Below are 19,280 nucleotides of genomic sequence, written 5' to 3' on the forward strand. Positions count from 1 at the left end.
TATATAAAACTGCTAACATCACGACATGCTAATAATTACTCAATTTAGTCCACTCATGATCCAAAGACATTTGTTGATCTAGAACCAACCAGGGTACACGTTTCCGTCCCCTTGTCGAAACTTAACGTTATGATAGAAAAAAAAGACTAAAAATTAGGAAAATAAAGATTGTCCTCCCACATATTCAAGACAATGCTCCTTTAAACATTGCTCATGAATGGCAGCTATTTTAACTGCACCAGGCAAATCACACTCTGGAGACCGAGCCTGCTGCTTGTATCCATTCAGATTTGTTCAACATGTCACGTCACATTCAGTGATTAGTTCCTCTCGTTACATGGTTTGGTTTGAGATGTTGAGATGCCACAATGATGGAGTCAAACTGGTGGGACAACACTAGAGAGCATATCTCAATACTTTGGTGAGCTGGGTTCGGGTGGTTGTAGGATTTGAGCAGACGTATTCCAGAAGCAAACCGAATTGTATCGTTAATATAATTGTGGCACAAAATTAAGAAAAGGGAGCACGTGTTAAACTGGCACGCAAGACTGGTGTGGGCATCTGGGCTGCCTCTATCATTTTAATGCATTGTGCATTGAACTGGTCAATTATAGTCATTTGGAATTAATATTTTCCCACAAATCTAGATTGTATTTTGTCCTGTATAAGAAGCACATTTTGACTTATTGGGCATTATTGATACAATCCAGTCGACTGTGCAAGTTTGGTGTTGTGATGCCTTTCTTGTGCTGAAGTATTGGACAAACCCCAGTGTGGCCTACAAGGAATGCAGACATTTAGTGAAAACAAGTGAACTTGCCTTCTTATCTGCTCTAAAAAAACAAATTCTCTACCAGTCCATCAGTGGGATCAAGCGTGTGTTAATTCCCAGGAGCCACATATTCAGGGTTAGTGAAGGAGAAGCCGAGGAAGTCGTCCTGGTCCAGGTTCATAATGACGAGCTTGTCAGTCGGCGTCAAGTCCACCGGCATCTTGGTGAACTCCTTGTCAAAGTTACAGGTGTCCCGACGATTCTTCTGCAGGTGGAGTTTATGAGATCGTGAAGGAGAGAAAGGAATGATGCGAGGAAGAATTGAAGAGGAGGAAACATGGGATGGATTGGAAAGGAGAGGAAGAAAAAGCATTTCTGTCAGACACCTCGTACAATATCATCTGCATAAAAGCGCAAGTCATCTTCCTTTGGACTTTACCAGGGGGAACCAGCAAGCTCGGTCTGAAAGTACCCAAATCAGAAGACTTTTATGTTACTTCCCTTTATTTCTCACCTGAATATCCAAACTCTCCAGCGCTGTCTCACCAGCCAATGTCTTTCTTTTTTTCAAACATTATCTCTATGATGCCAGGATATTTCTACAGCTCAACAATGAGCCTCCCCTTGTCCACCGTGACAGGTACAAGACTACAGAAGACATACCACACCTGACACGAAAAGGATGTCGGCACAGTTGCCTGGATGTGCTATGAGCAATGGAGGGAATCTACGAAAATGCTGCTTCTCTGGAGTTTCAACACTGAAAAATAGGACAGTGGTGTGTTCTGTCTGGCTGTTTTGCTGCTGCTGGCGTGTGGGTTTACACAGAAAACAACAGGAACAAACACAGCACACTATTCTGGTCCTGTCTTTGCTGTGATGGTGCCTTTTGTTTATGCTATTTGTAGTCGGGTCACAAACTTGATGTGAGAATGTGATAATGGCTTGTTAATGTGAAGATGCTACGAGCAGAACATGTATGAATGACGACAGATGAAAGGAAGGTAAAGAAAGATACATGGATATGAAAGATATAGTCGGATATCGAGTACCTTGAATAAAGTGTTCACCTTATGCTGCCCTTCCAACGTTTCACGTCCGGTTCAAATGCATTTGTACTTGTTCTTCCCGTTCAGCGTTAGTAGCGTTGTGAAATGATATTTAGGAACATTCGGCAGCTACACTGCTGCGATCGGACGGTTTTATAGTATCACATCCATCAGCTATCAGTGAGTCTGAGGCCTGACATATTTAAATGGACTGAAATCACATAGAAGGATATTTTTTATAACTTTGTAGTGTCTCTCAGTGTGAATGTCTCCACTATAACTACAAAAGTACTGAAGCGGACTCGGCTAAGCAAAGTAATCGCACTTCCACTCTAAAACGGACGTAAAATTACACAATGACGCAATGCGGAAGCGCCCTATAGTTCAGAGGGTGAAATAAAAAGACATTAAATACATTCAAGGATAACGTAGGAGAGTAAGTAAAGGAAGGTACAGAAAGGAGAGTCAACACTAAGAAGGAAAGAGAGAAAAATGCTAAGTGACATATATGAAGACAACAAAGAGAGACCGGAGTACAGGCAACAGCAGCTGTGACTTTGTGTAGGAGGTGAGGGAGATCTCTCTCTGTGTGTGGTAGTGGAGGGCGACTCCAGGGCAGAGGCATTGTTAATGCTTGGCTCAGTCGGTCGACAGACAGAGGAAGGGAAAGAGCGAGCTGGGTGTTAAACATGGAGGAGTGTATGTTAGTGAGCGGGGGAGGGGAAGTTAGATCGCTGCCAATTTGATTCACTGACATACTCACACTGTTTACGAGCTAATTCATATCGAAGCTACCCATGCTAGCTGCACTCATTGTGCTTCGAGGCTCTGTGCACGAGAGCAAACACAAAAGGAAAGATGGTACACACACACACACACACACACACACACACACACACACACACACACACAGAGTCATATCACTGTATGCCATATATGGCCTGTAGGATGTTCTCACAGGAAGATGAAGTGAGGAGAAGCATCGACTGTGTGTGTGTGTGTGTGTGTGTGTGTGTGTGAGGGATTATGTGTGCGTTTTCATGTGTTTTTGCTATAACCAGTGGAGCAGGATTGGTTAAGGGCATTCAGATACTTCATGTCCAAGGCCTGTAAAGGTTGTGATACCCATCAATCAATTTAGTGTGTGTGTGTGTGTGTGTAACCAGTAAAGGTAATATTGTGGACATTATCCCAAATTTTCAACTATCACACTCAGAATTAGAAATTCTATAAATACATATAACATGTACATATTAAGATGCACCAAAAACATTATTAGACATGTATTAGAAATATATAAAGAGAACAGTAGATTAACGTTTAGTTAATTATTTTCACACAAACCACGATATTTTCTGTCATTTTGTTTCCTAAACCTACATTTCGTCCGTGGTGCCACCACCTCGTAATTCACTGCGGTCATTCCATGTGTATCTGTGACATCACGTTGTTCTGCCCTTTATGTATCCATTTGTTACTTTGAAGGAGTGTCACAGCAGCTCTTTTGAACTTCCTTGCCCTTTTTGTTTTATCTTTTTATTAATGGAAAGATATTCTCAGCTAGAAACTTGTTACAGTTTTGAGTGCAGTTAGCAGGAGAAAGACCCAAATACAGAAACAGAGGAGGCAGCAGGAGCAATTTAACTGTTTGATAAATGGATTAAAGGCGACAAGGGAACAGACAACAAAACTCCAAACAAATGATGCAACGAAGATGAACAGACAGGCAGCAAAGGAACTGGGCGAGTATAAATAGTGACTGACTAACAGGTGAGCAGGTGTGGCGAGTGCACAGCTAACGAGGGACAGGTGGACCTAATCGGGACGGGACAGACGTCCAAAACTGGTGGAAAAACACACAAAGAGAGGAAGTGATGAGATCTGACACAAGAGCGGAGTGACACAATAAAACAGGAAACATGAACGATATGAATGAAACAAAGGAAAACCATGGAGCGTTGCAGATTAGAATAAAAGCAGTATATTTTTCAGCAGAATCTAGTAAAAACAATACATAATCGCAGATAGTTTGGTAGAATCACGAGGTAAAGGGGGATAAAGCAGAGAGAGAGAAAAATAAACAGAAATAAAAGCTTGGCACATAAATATTCACATCACTGAGCAAGTATAGCGGTCACAGAGAAAACCACACAAGGGGCCATCTCTGAAAATCCATGAGCATAAATACATCCACAAAGTCAAGAGACTGAGCCTCTAACGGCGTGAACGTTTGACAAACACAAACAGCTGAAGCCACAGTCCAACAGCTCACAGCAGAGGAGAGGACGGGAAGAGGTGGAGAGAGAAAGAGACGGAGCTAAAGAAGAGGAGGATCCAGCTAATGCTGATTGTGACGTTGGTCCGACGTGAGCTTTCTGCTTTTTAACAAGAGCGAGGCAGAGGAAGGTGGAGACAGAGAGGGACAGGAGAGCTTTAGAGATCACAGGAACCACAAACCAACGTCTCCTACCTTCATCTGCTAACTCTCCCTCCATCCACAGGGACACACCTGCCACAGCTGGCCCAGATCCACCACATGTTCCTGGGCATGATATCCACCAGAGCGCCCCGCGTCTCAAGAGAGGCCTGGTACAACACTCGAGAGAGGCCTGGTGTAATTTACATTCCAAATGATCAGATATGTAGTTATGTTTGTTTATTTATTTAACCGTGTCAATTCACAGTTAGCGGACTGACAATCTTGCTGTGCAGAAATTCACAGTACTTTATCCCAAGGATCCCATAGTTCCCAAATATGTCATTTTTCGAGAGTGGATGTTTAAATTTGATGTAAAGGCGTGGCCATAAAAAAACATGCAGATTGGGTTTTAATATTTCACTAAGTTTAAACATAATATAGCTTCAATGAAGAGATGGAAGCTGATACTGAATATATGTTGTCAGATAATGAGTAATAGGATGATTTTTATAACCTTGAACCCACAAAAGTTGAAAAGAGCAGACACTGTATGTTAAAAGACCCACATGTGTGTTTTTGATGCGTTTGATTAGACTTGAAGATGTGTGGAGCTATATGCTGGAATTAATATGGAAAAATTAAACAATATTTTCCTAATCATATGGAATATGCAGCTTTACCTTCAGTCGTTTAGCACAATATTTATAATATTATATAATATCATATAATTATCCAAGACCCTTTTTACAACATTCATGTTTAAAACGAGTCAGTCAGGAAAATTAAAACATCAACTGGAGACTTTTGTCAATCAACCCATGGAGCTAGCATTAGCTCAGTTAGCTACCTAGCTACAGCTGGTGGAATCCGTTAGCAAAAGTTTGATTTCAGTTCACAATGTCGACCTTTTATTGAACTCTGTCTGAAATCAAGGTCCCATTAGACACGTTTCCATTTAAGTGTCAAGCTAATTTTAAAGTGAATTTTAGAAACGTCACAAAAAAGAAAATACAAATTAGTCGTGTTTCCATCAGCTGGTTGGAGTGAATGATAGGCTATAGCGCAGTTTGGTGAGAAGTTGGCACTAAAGGCTGCGCATGGCTGTAATCCAGCAGGAAACAAGTTGTATTTGTTCCTTCATGCCTGCTCGTATTGGCCATGTTTCATGTTGTCCGAAGAAGAAGAAGACAAGCATTTGTGTGTTATAATATCCAAAAAGACGACGACAGCAGAAACATGTGGGTTAAATGTCCGCTACGTCAGAATTCATCCAGCAAAGACATTTATTTCTATAATTTATTTAGCGCATCGAGTCTCTTTCAACAACGACTAAAACCACCATAAGTGAGCGAAAGCTTTTATGCTCAATTGCACGTAAGAATACATCAATGGAAACACAAAAATTCCTAAAACATTTGACTGGTAAATTAGCTTGAATACAGCACAATGGTCCTGCATACAATTTCGTTTTTCACATCCTGAAGGAATATTCTAGGAAATCTTTCTCATCCATGTAACTGATGTTGATCTATATACGGTCAAACTAAATCTCAATCAACTTATGACTGGAACTGGAACAAGCAGTGATGTGTATGCGTGTGTTTATGCTTCCCAAACCGTGTAAATCCTCCGTAGCCTACACTGCCCAAGACCGTGCATGCAGCTATTTACCAAAAATACACACACACACACACACACACGCACAGCTGGCAGCCATGTAGGCCAGCTCATAATGTGTTCCATCTCAACACGCTTCAATTGCAGTTAATGCTGAGGCAGAGAGACGGAGAGAGAAAGCGATGCAGCAAAGGACAGGGGGTGAGATAAATATCAGTGGCCCTTGGTAGAGATGTATAGATACAAAGCTTGGAATATACAGTAGCATCAGGGCAAAACACACAACTGGTTTATTTTCAAGTCGCTGTGTTCCAGAGGCAGCGGTTTTAATAGAGAAACACGACTCAGAGTCTTTAATTTAGTCTTTGCCTCTTTACACCTCCCTTCCTTCCTCCCTCTCTCTCTCTCTCCCCATCTCTTTTCAGTAACGAGAGGATTAGTGGGAGACGAGCCTATGTCAGCTGAGGATGCGGAGGAGAGCGGGAGGCACAGAGGAAAAGGGGAGGTGAAGAGGAGAGGAGGGTGAATGAAAGGCGGTATCGAACGCTGACCTGTTTTGGGCTGATAAGGCGCAGGCTGCTTTGTGCCGAAGCCACTGGCTTTAATTTGGGGGCCGCAACATTTGGAATTAATTATCACACACACTCCAGCGCTGCTGCGGCTTACTGTGTACATGGCTATTACATCCACTCCAATAAAAACTTTATACAGCTTATGTGCTGGAACTTACCGTTACATGGGAGTTCGTACTGCTGTTATGGTACATTTGCTTAAAATACAGCTGCAGCACAATGTTAGTGTACAGCTAACAAAGAGGAATGTGTGGGTATGTCTTCTGAGGAGAACTGTACAGGATACAGAGCAACAGGAAGCCGTTGTTTTTAAATGTAAAGAACAGCATTTAAAACGTATTTGACACAAGATGAAGCAGTAACCAGGGAAGGCTCCTCCACTGAATGCAAGTCATTTCACATCCAAGGTGAAAGTGACTCTTCAGCCGTTTGCTCAGAATGAATCACTAATCGTTTGATACTGTATATGGATCCTTTTAGCTTGCCTGCTAATCAGCTAAAGCGCTCTGTGAATAAAAGTTCATCAACCTCGTCACTAAACAGGAACATTTATCTGCTCAAGGAAATGAAAATGAGACTTCACTTTAATGTCACACTTCTACAGAGTGACATTACAGTAAAGTGTTCCAGACCAGTTTCAGTTTCCATAAAGTCTGAAGTCTGCACCCGCCCGAAAACACGCATTTCAGTGTTTTCATTTCCGTTTGTTGACGGAGCAACAAAGATAAAACATATGCTAATTAGAACGCTTCACAGGTGCTGGTAGACGGATTGTTCATGTTTCCCCTCAGTCTTCATGCTAATTTAAGCTAACCATCTACTAGCTTTAGCTTCATATTTGTTCCAAAATTCGTATCAATCTTTTCAACGCCAACTCTCTACGAGAACATGACTCAAGCTATTTTCCAAAATGTGCTAGCATAGCGCAAACTATGCTATTTAAACATGTGACATGGCTGATGTAAAGAACACACGACAACCTCCAGAGAAACATTCCTTTGGGTGTCTTGAGTGTGGTGTCTTGATGAGCAAACATTACACTGCAGGTGCTGACCCATAATCCAGCATGGGTAAAAAAAAAGATTGGTTAAATTGTTGACAGTCACAGCAAAATATCCTATTCTTAAACAAACATCTGAGCCAGATGTCACCTCTTATGGTCACGTGCCTCGGCAGTCCACCTAAATGTGAAGAACCCGAAAGTCATCTCAACGCGTTTGATTAACTCCATCAAAGTTGAACCTCGCGTGCACAGTTTTTTCTCTTCTCATCAATAGATTGTGAACCTCACGTGCTTTCACCGTTCTTGCGATCACAGACAGAAACACTCCCAGTGGATAATTGGTGTCTTGAAGATGCCGTTTTTCCATCGTAAACACGATATTGTAGCCTGCTAGCTAGTGGAAAGTGGAAATCCAGTAACCCCTGTTCGATGTAAATGTGCAGCTATAGTCAGAGCTGCAGCTCCACTTCAGCTGGATAGCGAGCAGCTTTAAAGGCGGCTGAGTGGCTCAGCAGGGCTCTGTGTATGTAGGCCGTGTTCTGCATGTTATTTCCTTGAAGTCATCAGACCTACGCTTCCCCCATCAGGGAAAGACTCTTATGATAAGTGGCAGCCATGAAATATGCACAGCCTGTCGTAGCCACCTGCCCCGCTTCACAGAGCCTCACTCTGCTTCCTCGTTCCCTCCCTTCCACCGTCCCTTCCTACTACCTCGTCCTCCCTCATCGTGGAATTGCTTCCCTCTGGTTTTCCTCTCTCTTTCACCCTCCATCACTCTAATCTCTTTCCTCCCCCCCGATCACATTGAAACTCAATGAACTTCATATGAATATAAAAACAACAGCAAAGATCCCCTAAAACATCTTTGAATCCTTTATTATATGCCTGTTTTTCCTGGAAAACAAACAAACAAAAAATGTTGGCACATGGAAAGCATTGTGAGAAGCTTTTTTTTTTTTTTTAAACCTTTCTTTGTGTATATAATTTTCTCATATAGCACACAACAGTAGCTTTGATCACACCTTTGAAGCAATGCAGACACAAAACATGAAATTACCCTAATATGTCAAAAGTGTATAAATCCTATAATAAAAAGATTAAACAAAAGCATTTTCTTTTTTCATGCAGAGTTCACTTTGCTTCTCCTTCAGCAGAAAGGAATCATGAAAACAGTAAGACTTCTCCTCTCGTCCGTTACAATACTGACCACATGGTGTAAATATCAACATTTGACACAGTTATAATATGTTTATGTTTCAGTAAATATAGTTAACCGTTATAATACAGGAGACACTGACTGCAATAAATACCGACAATGAATGTAGACACAGATGATGGACACATATTTAGCTGTTAAGTCGTTAAGTCATAAAAACACAACAGCTGCATTTACTTTCAGACTCATAATTTGTGGATGAAACGTGAAAGCGCTCAAGCTGCTCAACTGTGCTCAACTCATCAGCAGAGAGAACAGACAGGACCGACTTTCTCCAGATGTTAAGATGTTAGTTCTCATCAATTAACCCAATCAAAATGTCAAATTACGTCACAGAACATAATGCAAACATGCATTACGGATGTCTGTGTGTGAAAACATTTAGATCAGTGATGAGGCAGCTAAAGGAGACCTGGATCGCTGTATCATCTGGGCCGCATGTCAGGAAGCACAAATCTCCAGTGTCAACCAAAAGATATCTCTTCTAAATGCAGGTTACATTTTCCACCATTAAATGTTACTGAGATTAATTCCAGACAATCTGTCTGGAGAACAGTAACACAAGTATATACAGGCCCCCTGACATATTTCTCAGCACCTTCCACGCAATGTTGGCTGCATTGAAGTGTATAAGATGCGGCCATGTTTTTTCTTTTTTAGCTGGATAAACGTGGCGACTAACAAGCTTCATAACCTCGTATCCTTTTGCATGTGAATGACTGACGGTCCTAACCTGAGCCCTCTGAAGGCTGCTTCAGTACCAGTTCTGCCTTCCTGTCAACAAGATTATTGCTCGCTAAGGAAAACAAGACGCACAAAACACACACGTGTTGTCCTGCTTCAGAAGGAGGCCTATAGCTTCCACCTGTGTCCTCATGTGCTGCTTGAAAAACACCAATCATAGTGAGTTGAGCCTTAAATCCGTTCCCACGTAACCAGAGAATCTCGATCAGAAGTAGAGCTGCATGACATATTGGTCCGCTGTTTGAAATCCAGCTCATGGCATTTCTTTCTTTTCTTTTTGCTGTACAAACGTCAATGATTCAAACACAAGGCTTGAGGAAGTCATTAGGACTTCATGTAAGCACACATTTTCTCTAGTATTACTAATCTCTAGTCGACATTTACTGAAACCTGATATGATCTTTAAATGTTTAAATTTAAATATCATGCATCTCTCCTTCTATTCTTCTCTTCAGCCACTTGTGGAGCCGCTGTTTGGAAGTAAAGTGGATCATACCAATACTGCTGTATTTTGAGGGGGTGCAGACATTCACCACACAAACAAATGTAAACGCAAGGCCAATGCAAGGCGCTGGGAAGGCAGGTACTGACACACATTCAAAGATGCAAACGTGCGTTTTCATACCCAGTGCTCGTTCGCACACACACACGCGCACACACACACACACACACACACACACACACACACACGCTGTAAACAAATGCCCAGGTATCTGAATCATGCTTTTTGTGAAACTAACTGCTAGTCTCTTTCATTGCTTATATACTAGATAACAGAAAGTGAGAGTATAAGAAGTAGTATTATCTATTTAACTGACTTAAAGCCTGTATAAAGACTACCTTTCCCAACAGCATTTTACCATCATGAGCCCAGTGCTGAACAGCAAATAAGACACAAAGAAAATCTGATATTTGTGGTCTGTTGTGGCACAAATCTTCCACCGTCTCAATGCGTAAAATCATACACCAAATACATATTTTGAAAAACCATGAGAGCACAGGGGTGCAGAGGTAAGATGCTAACATGCTGCTGGGAGACGAAGTCCGGGGCTATTATTGATATAGAAACTCATGCACAAGTATGTGAAGCATTCCAGTTAAAGATAAGGATCAACATACAGACACCATTATTACTGCACATTAACAAAAAGCACACCAGAAGTACAGAATAGTTGAGGAATGAGTGAAAGAAAAGTTAAATCACAATTTCCACCAAAACAAAAAAAAAGGTAACAAAATGGAATGCTGACGCTATGTTACATGTGAATTATGCTGTCGTGCATTTTCATGTGCTGGCCGTGGACTCACGACTTGACTACTAATCTGGATTTAGGGCGTAAATTTACTGCGTTTATGACATTTTTGTTCCCCAAGTTAAAGTCTGGATTTTAAGGGTCACCATTTATTCTGATGAGGTGTCCAATGAACACAAACACTTTGTTCACACTGTGAGCGACACAAGTTGAATCAAAGCTCGGATAAAGTCGATGACTCGTATCTTGCTAAGTAGTCACATTTTGACCACGTAGAAGCATGAAAAAAAGGATTTGTTCAATCAAATTATCCCAATTTCTCAGTCTGAATTCTATTTTCTGGGCTGCACTAGAGTGCTACACGCATTCAGGCCCTTTCATAGAGAGCACATGGACCCTCAGAAGAAGGTTGCAGCAGTGTGAACAACAAATGTGTGTGTTTTTGGGTATACAGTGTGTCTGTGTATCAGTTTAAGTCATGGCTTCTTGGCTCCTGTAACATTGTAAATCATTTAAAGGATATTTAAAGTTGATATGTGTGTGTGTGTGTGTGTGTGTGAGTGATCCAGGGCATACAGGGTTGATACCGGGGGTATATATGTACGTGTTTGTGTGCGTGCATGAGCTGAAATCAAGCCTGCTCGGCGGCAGTGGGGGTAGCATCAGCTCCTGGGAACTCTGGGTTGATAAAGGAGAATCCCTGGAACTCGTCCTGGTCCAGGTTCTGAATCACTTCCTCATCGGGAGGGGTCAGCACCGGCGGGTGGCGTGTGAAAAAACGGTCAAAGTTCTCGGCATCGCGTCCACACTGTTGAGGAGGGTGGGGAGGGATGGAGTGCAAGGGGGGGGGGGGGGGAGAGGAAAACAAAAGAAGGGGAATGGTGGGTTGAACCAGGGTGTGAGATGACATCACTTGAACATGGTTTCAAATATCAAAACAAGGTGCCAGCGCCGTGGGTGAGCTCGATTCAACTCTCCATGTGTATCGGCTGAAAGGTAATTTGTTATTACTTTCAAAGTGATGCAAAAATACCATCTCAGGAGAGCATAAATCAAGCGCGCCTCAGGCACATGCTTCCCCCCCTTTTCAAATATTTGAAACATATTCAACTCCAATTTTAAAACAGAAAAAGGCCACTGAAGTCTCAAACGTCCTGTGGCAGTGCGTTACACTGGATTATGAATGGAGCTATAACAATTTAATAACGAGCATTTAACCCCCCCCCCCCCCATGGCTGTACTTTAATAGCCAAAAACAACTTTTCCTCGGTATTTCATCTTGATTTTTGGGCGGTAATACTTGGAATTTATCAATAGTGGAACAAGAATCAGGCTCAAAGCCATGTGATGATAATAGTGTAATTGAGGGTTAATTATATGCTGCAGCTGTGAAGACCTGCTGATATACGATAAACCAAATCAGACAACCAGCTAATATGCAAATAACTGAGAATAACTCAGAATCTCTATAGATATTTGCTCAGAAGCGGCGCAATTTGAGAAAAAATAAAAATTCTACATGACGATTACGCCATCGTAATGAAATTACATCTGCTAATTAGAAATGCTATTATTGAGAGTATAAATTTAGCAATAGTAGAAGATCAATTATCACTATCCAATCAAACTCTCGAAGTGCTTACAGAAAAGTAAAATCATCTCAGAGTATTGTGCAGTTCACATTAGCAAGAATTCATTTTCTCAAGAAGCAATTTGGAAGAAAAATGAAGTCATTGTTCATTTCAGTCCACTTCATCTCCTCGTTCGGACCACTGGGGACCCAAAAAGAGCTTATATACCCACGAGATGTGCGTCCGTCTAAGTACATAAAACAAGTTATTAACTTGAAAACTAGATTTTCCCTACAGTACGCCTCACGGGGACGTCGGGCCGAGCTCTTCCTTCTCTCTCTCTCTCCATCACTGCGCGGAGCTTTAATTAACACAAGGATTCAGTGTCTTCTGACAACATCACCCAGAGGAAAACTACAAACTCATTAAATCTCTGTAACTTGTAAAAATTAAAAAAAAAAAACCCAGATGAAATTAAAGCCAGATTGTTTATAGTTTGGGGAAATATGTGAAATGAGGAATACACCAGGGTCAAATTGTATTTGCAGCTAATTACTTGCGTTTGTTTTAACTTATGTGAGGAACCAGGTGGGAAGAATTCGCCACAGAGGGAAATGAAACGAGTGCCACAAAGTACACGAGCCAGCTGATATGGTTAGCACCTTTGTTTCTTATTGTATTTGATTTGGGCCAAACTATGAGCCTTGTTCATGCAAGAAGAGGTGAGATGTTCCTGTTAGATTTGAATTCTTTGTTTTTTAAATGAAAGCGAGTATACTGTGAGCTTTCTGTCAACGGGGGTGCACTCCAGGACAGGTTTCGTTTGAGACCGAGACCCAGAACATGCAAATAAACAGAAACCAACGTGAGAAAACTGTGAACACAGAGAGGACAAATAAAAATGTGTCAGGACAGATGGGTTGACGCGTGGCAGCAGTGAACAGATGGATGGATGGTGTGTTTGAGGTGAAGGATGGATGAATGGATCGACGACAGATTGCTCGATGGACAGACAGATGAACAATGATCATTTAAGACGACAGCTGTAAATGAAGCTCCGGGGACCCATTCTTTATCCGTCTGTTAGTCAATCACACATTTAAAAGCTCATCTGATCAACCATCACACCAACAGACTCTTTAAAAGGCACGCAGAGTGTGAATACAGACCATAATCAGTTAGGAACCTCTGACCAAAGCACCACTTCAACCAGTGATACTGGTTTTAATCAGACGTCCTTCTTCAACAATCGTCTGGAGACAAACACCATCACACACCACTCTGAAGGAACATGGTTTTAGTGTGAAATCTACGGAGCACCTCTTTAAAACAATGCACACATGACCGACCAACAAGATCAAAGAACGACCTTCAGGAGCCAAACTGAACTGTAAACTTTTCTGCGTGGGTAAACACTATGGTTCTTCAAAAAAAGAAAATCTGAACCTTTATTTGTTCTCAGAAGGGAGAAGAAAGACAGGAAGAGAGAGAGAGAGAGAGAGCGCGAGAGAGAGAGAGATGGGAAGCGACAGCACAGACAGGTGAGAGATGTTAGAAAGACGATCAAACAGAGAGAAGAGGCCGATACAGAAGGAGAGAAGAGAGAAGAAGAGATCAGACAACATATGTTAGTAGTCACATCAGAGGACTCTGCAGAAGAACGCACCTCTAGTGTGAAAGCAGGTCCAAATGGTGATCTCTAACACACACACACACACACACACACACACACACACACACACACACACACACACACACACACACACACACACACAGAACCCCAGCGGGCCAAGACAGCTGCATAAAAAGCTCAACTCAGGAAAACTCTTCAGCAGCCGTGTGGCCTGAGGCTGTGTGTGAGTGTGCGTACATGTTATGGTGTTTGTGTGTGTATGTCTTAGTATACGATGACATCATTCTGACTCGTTATGATCAAACTAATTTGGTTGTAGAAGAAAAAAGAGAAAAAAAAGCACAGCAAAGGAAAAACACGAGCACACAGTTGCTTCAGGTGAGACTGTAAGGACGCTCACTTGTTCCCTTGAGGTTTACTCTAAACTCAATCTGACCCACAGACTGTATTTAGGAAGTGGACGTAGTCATCGTGACGTCACCCACTGGTTTCTGGACTGCCGCTAAGAAGCCTCGAGTTTGGAAGCTGGTAGCGGCAGCGACCTATCAATCACCGTGTAGCCCCGCCCTAAAGCATCCCCTGCTTTATGGTCTATTTTACTCTAAATGGACCATAGTTTACTAAATGAACATCATGCTGTATTGAAGAAGACTTGAAACTAGAGATTGAGACCATAAACTCATGTTTACAATGTTTACTGAGGTAATAAATCAAGAGAGAAGTAGAGTCATCTTCTCATAGACTTCTATACAACCAGAGGAGTCGCCCCCTGCTGGTCAGCAGAGAGAATGAACGTTTTAAGACACTTCCACATTGGCTTCACTCGCCTGATCTAACCCTAACAAAAGCACCAAACTGTTTTAGCTTAACTCCCAAATCAAACAAATTCTGACGATCTCCACCAGCACGGTTGTGGCCGCTGTCACCAGTGTGCTCCTCATTCCCAGCCACTGTCATCGCCAACATCTTCCTCATCCGACCCACATTCATCACCGCACCTTTCACTCTTTCATCGTCTTCTTCACGATCACCGTTATCAACATTCTCTGTGTTATCTTCATCAGCGCACATTCAACCCAATCACCATCACCATATCCTGACTTACCTGTGTGCATTGTCCCATACAGAGGAGGGGGAAGAGACAGAAACACTCACATTGAAAGTGAAAAGATGAGTAAAGTAACAGAAGAGAGATAGGTGTTGAAGTTAGACTCAGAGAGACGTCGCTCTAAGCAGCTTCTTTACCAGGAATTTAACCACCAACAGGAATTAAACTCCTGGTCTCTGCTGGCTTGGGGCGACTAATTAGCCCCACGACTCATAGGAGGGATTGCATCTCCTTATTTTGGGGTCAAGTCGGGTTCAGACTTACAGCTCTTGGTTTGAATGGTGGCTGCACTTCCTTGTTCTCCAGTTTCTCCCAGTCCATGTAGCGGAAGAAGCTGTGCTCCCTGATGTCTCTCTCCCCCTCCGGAGCACAGCCGAGCCGCTTCGCTGGATGCTTCGTCATCAGCTGGACGGACGGAGAGCAAAGAATTACTGTATGTCCCTCCATAAGAATCTCCATCACAACCTCTTCCTCTCCGTAGGACTGGGCTCTTCTGTCACGATATAGCATGTTTTCTGGTATATCAATAAATAAATAGTTTGTATGAAAAGAAAACACATGGAAAAGCCTATTTAATTCCTGTGTGAATTAAATACTTGCCAAATGAAAAGTGCAGAGTAATTCAATTGAAAGATGCAAAATGATATTTATTTCACTGCCTCCTCCTTTTCTTTACGACCTCCATCTTTCCTTCACTGTTTCCTGTTTACATCCTCATCTGGAAGGTAATATTCACCCACCTGTCTCTCTTGCTAACAGTCTCGACACACAGACTTTTCTTAAACCCTGACCACATACGAACTCTGCCCCGCAGTATTTTAACACTAAATCAGCCACATTAACAGAGTTCTTAGCTTGCAGGAATGTCACAGAATAAAAATGTTTAGCTAACAGATGGCAGGCTAAATGACTTTGATTATTACATTTCAATAATATGTGATGTCTTGACTTGTCACATTTACATCAGCTGAACTGTAGGCATAATCCTCAAGTACAAGACAGGTCTGCATCTGATCTTCACTCTCCAGCTGCGATGGCCCAAATTTCCCCTCTGGCATCATTAAACTTTCATCTCATTCATTCCCGTCTCTTTTCCTCAGTGGTCCATGATTCGCTCTTCCATTCATCTCCGTTTATAAATAAGCGTCATTACTATTATTATTTCTTCACCTTCATTATTTCTTTCCTTTCTTTTAACCATCCTTTAATACCCCCCATCGACGTCTCTCTGTGAGAATCAAATTATGAGCCACCGAACCACCGCCTGCAGACACATGAAGAGCTGCTGCTGCTGCTTTCTTCCTCTATTACCGCGGAAGTTTTCCAGAGGCATAATTAGGGACCGTTTACCGTGTCTGTCCACAGGAAACCTGAAGAAAAGCATCCAGCCTAGTGACGTCAGTGTGTGTTTTTGTGTGTGTGTGTGTGTAGGTGGGGTGTGCCTCCCTCAGGAGGAGCAGTCATAACTCATTACATTAGAACTAAAATAACATTTTCCACGGGTCAGTCAACCTTACACTGAACACACACACACGCACTTATGTGTGCACATAAACACACACACATTCCTAAATTAACAGGATTGCAGAAAGTCAACAGTTGAGTAAAGAATATTTTATATAAAAGAAATGTAATTGATTATTTGAACTGCGCTCCCTCTCTCTCTCTCTCATATATATACATATATATATATACACACACACACACACATCTCGTTTTGCTGGACTGTGGCCTTCTTTACTGACTGAATGACACACATTGTTGAAATATGCATGCACAACCCAGTGGGGCAGACTTAAAACCACACCTGTGCTGCTACAGTTGATTTGACATCTTGTTTTGTTTTTTTTTTGTTTGTTTTTTTTACAAGATTCTAAAACCAAATCTGGTGTTTTTTTTTGGGCAGCCATCACAGCCACAGCAGGTTCTTTCCTTTTGAAGAGAGTCTTGGTGGATCTGCAGTCTTTGTCCCTGTGAGTATCGAGTGAGACACATTCAGCAGACCCCAGAGCAGCCGGACCGAAACAGGTCACCGACTACGGCGTATGTGAAAACGGCACGGTTTACTTGCTCTGGTCATCTGGTAAAACCTAGTTCCTACACAATCATGGCATGCATTTTATTTCCATGCGGGCGGCAGCAGAGCAAACAATGTCGCCATTTCAGTGACGGGTAATTTCAGCATTTTCAGAAATAACCAAATGTGTGCCAGGGCGTGAAAATGGTCTTCTGCTATCAAATACGTTTGTGACTCTGAAGGAAGCGGCTGGCACAGAGGTGGGTGGAGTGGTAAGTTTTTGTGTTGATGCGGATCAGATGCAATTGTGGTTCACATTTTGGCATTAAAATTGCACATAAAAGAGAAAGTTTTGAGGCTTGATTTATAACGAATAATGTCATCCGTTTGTAGAATGAGCGCACAATCACCGAAAACCAGATGTTGCGTGTGCCTCCTCCGTTACTGTGGACGTGGTGTGTTGCGACGGCTCAGCGCGGACGTCCGCTGACCTGCCTGACCTATCAAAGGTGTCGAGACCTTTTAACTTTAAGCCAAACTCCACACTTCCTGTCCTCTGGACGATCGATACACTGCGTGTTCACCTTTCATGCGCTTGTGCTCTGACTTCATACTGACGATAACACCATGAAAACTTAGCCATGCTTCTTGCATCGCTGAACACAATAAGGAATTGCACTGGAAAAAGGCTGCGTGTGTGTGTGTGGAAGTACATTCTTGCACAATTACTCTTTGCTGTAGAATCATGTGGTTGAAGACATCATGTGCCTAACACTAGGAAGTATTCTGCAGTAGCAGCTGCGTTTGTGTGTGTGTGTGTGTGTGAGTGTGTGTGTGGCCCATTGCTGGCTATGAAATATGGATGCTGGTCAGGGTGGAAGCAGGCGAGTGGAAATGTCTCTGATCATTCCCTTTCCACACATGTGCTCAACACACACCAACACACACGCAAACCACAAGGCTTCCTCATACAGAACATGACCTCAGTACTGAAGGAAACATGCACCTTCAACACAGATAACTGGTGAAGGGATGATGTTACTTCATGCTGAAAGGGTTGCAGGCGTGTGTTGGTGCCACTCATTCAGAAACCAAACAACCAGGGCTTCTTCCTTCAGCACAACACAGAATCATCATTTTACACTCAACACACTAACTGTTAGTGTTAATCGTAGGTTAGATGTCAGCAGTCGCACGCAACATTCGGTTTTCAATATCACACCGAAATGTAACATTTATTTTGGAGGATCATGAGACAAGGAGACCAGTGTCTGTGTGGATTCCAGCAGCTGAAACATACCAAAATAACTTGCAATGAAACACAAGACAGAAAGCTGCAATGAGCTTTGACTAGAAAACGTATTTTGTATTTGACTGAACTCCTGCTCCGACTGAAAAACTCCACACAGGATGTCCCTGATTTCAGTATTTTCGGTATATAAACAACAGTCACATCTACTCTTATAAATTACATGAAGCGCTACAGAAAACTGTCAACAGGCTACTCAAGCTACAGTTTGACTCAACATCAAGCTCTCAGGCTGCACTGCATTCACAGCGGAGCACTGAAACATTAACTTTACAGGATTCTTTTCTTTTTCTTTTTCAAAATGGAAATATCTTGTAGCATTTGAAGAGGAAAGCTTCATGTAGTCTTCACATGCGCGCACACACACACACACACACACACACACACACACACACACACTGAGTTAACCCAGGTGGTGCTGGAAGGGCGCGGTGGGAGCTGTGGGGGTGGACGGAGGCGAGCTGTCATGCGCCACTGAAGATCCACTGTTGGAGGTCTACAACCAAGTAATCATCACTAATACATTACACACCGTGTGTGTGTGTGCATCTCAGTGAACATATTTGTTTTCAATTTGCCTTTGTGTTTAAATGTAGTGGAAGGACGTCATGCCGACATTGACGTGTGTGTCTCAACTCAAGCTTGCGCTGTGTGTTGATGGTGACGTGTGTGTGTGTGCGCTTCTTTGTAGGTTATTAAAAAGCTTGTGTAAAGATGGAGCTTGAGAAACAATTAGGAGAGAGGTTTCTCTCTCTAAAAAGTTGATTCAAGTCTGTTTTTATGTTTACAAATTAACTAATTGATGTCAACATTTCTCCACGCTTGTGTGTTTGTGCACATGTGATATTTGATGAGGAACGAGAGTGATACTCTAGATTTAAACAAACTGTACATCCTCACGTGCGTGCGTGCAGGACACAGGGGTGGTGGTTCGATAGCAGTAATCAGCTCACACACACACACACACACACACACACACACACACACACACACACAC

General features: G+C 42.3%; 1 protein-coding gene across 2 annotated transcripts in view; it reads right to left on the reverse strand.

The window, feature by feature from the left end:
* Nucleotides 1-427: 427 nt before the first annotated feature.
* The window catches only part of LOC116391613 (protein kinase C beta type), a 79,089-nt gene continuing 60,236 nt past the window's right edge, over nucleotides 428-19,280 (reverse strand). Inside the window, exons 16-17 of one of the 2 annotated variants that reach the window (XM_031862377.1) lie at nucleotides 15,222-15,362; nucleotides 428-1,037 (exon numbers count right to left, since the gene is read on the reverse strand). In XM_031862377.1, the coding sequence (XP_031718237.1) occupies nucleotides 882-1,037; nucleotides 15,222-15,362 (297 nt within the window). In that variant the 3' untranslated portion in view covers nucleotides 428-881. Of the gene's footprint in view, nucleotides 1,038-8,292; nucleotides 11,454-15,221; nucleotides 15,363-19,280 lie in introns of those variants that run through there. The other variant, XM_031862376.1, reaches the window with a different exon arrangement.

This window comes from Anarrhichthys ocellatus, unplaced genomic scaffold (assembly GCF_004355925.1).
Source record: "Anarrhichthys ocellatus isolate YVR2014 unplaced genomic scaffold, GSC_Weel_1.0 scaffold26, whole genome shotgun sequence".
Classification (NCBI taxonomy): domain Eukaryota; kingdom Metazoa; phylum Chordata; class Actinopteri; order Perciformes; family Anarhichadidae; genus Anarrhichthys; species Anarrhichthys ocellatus.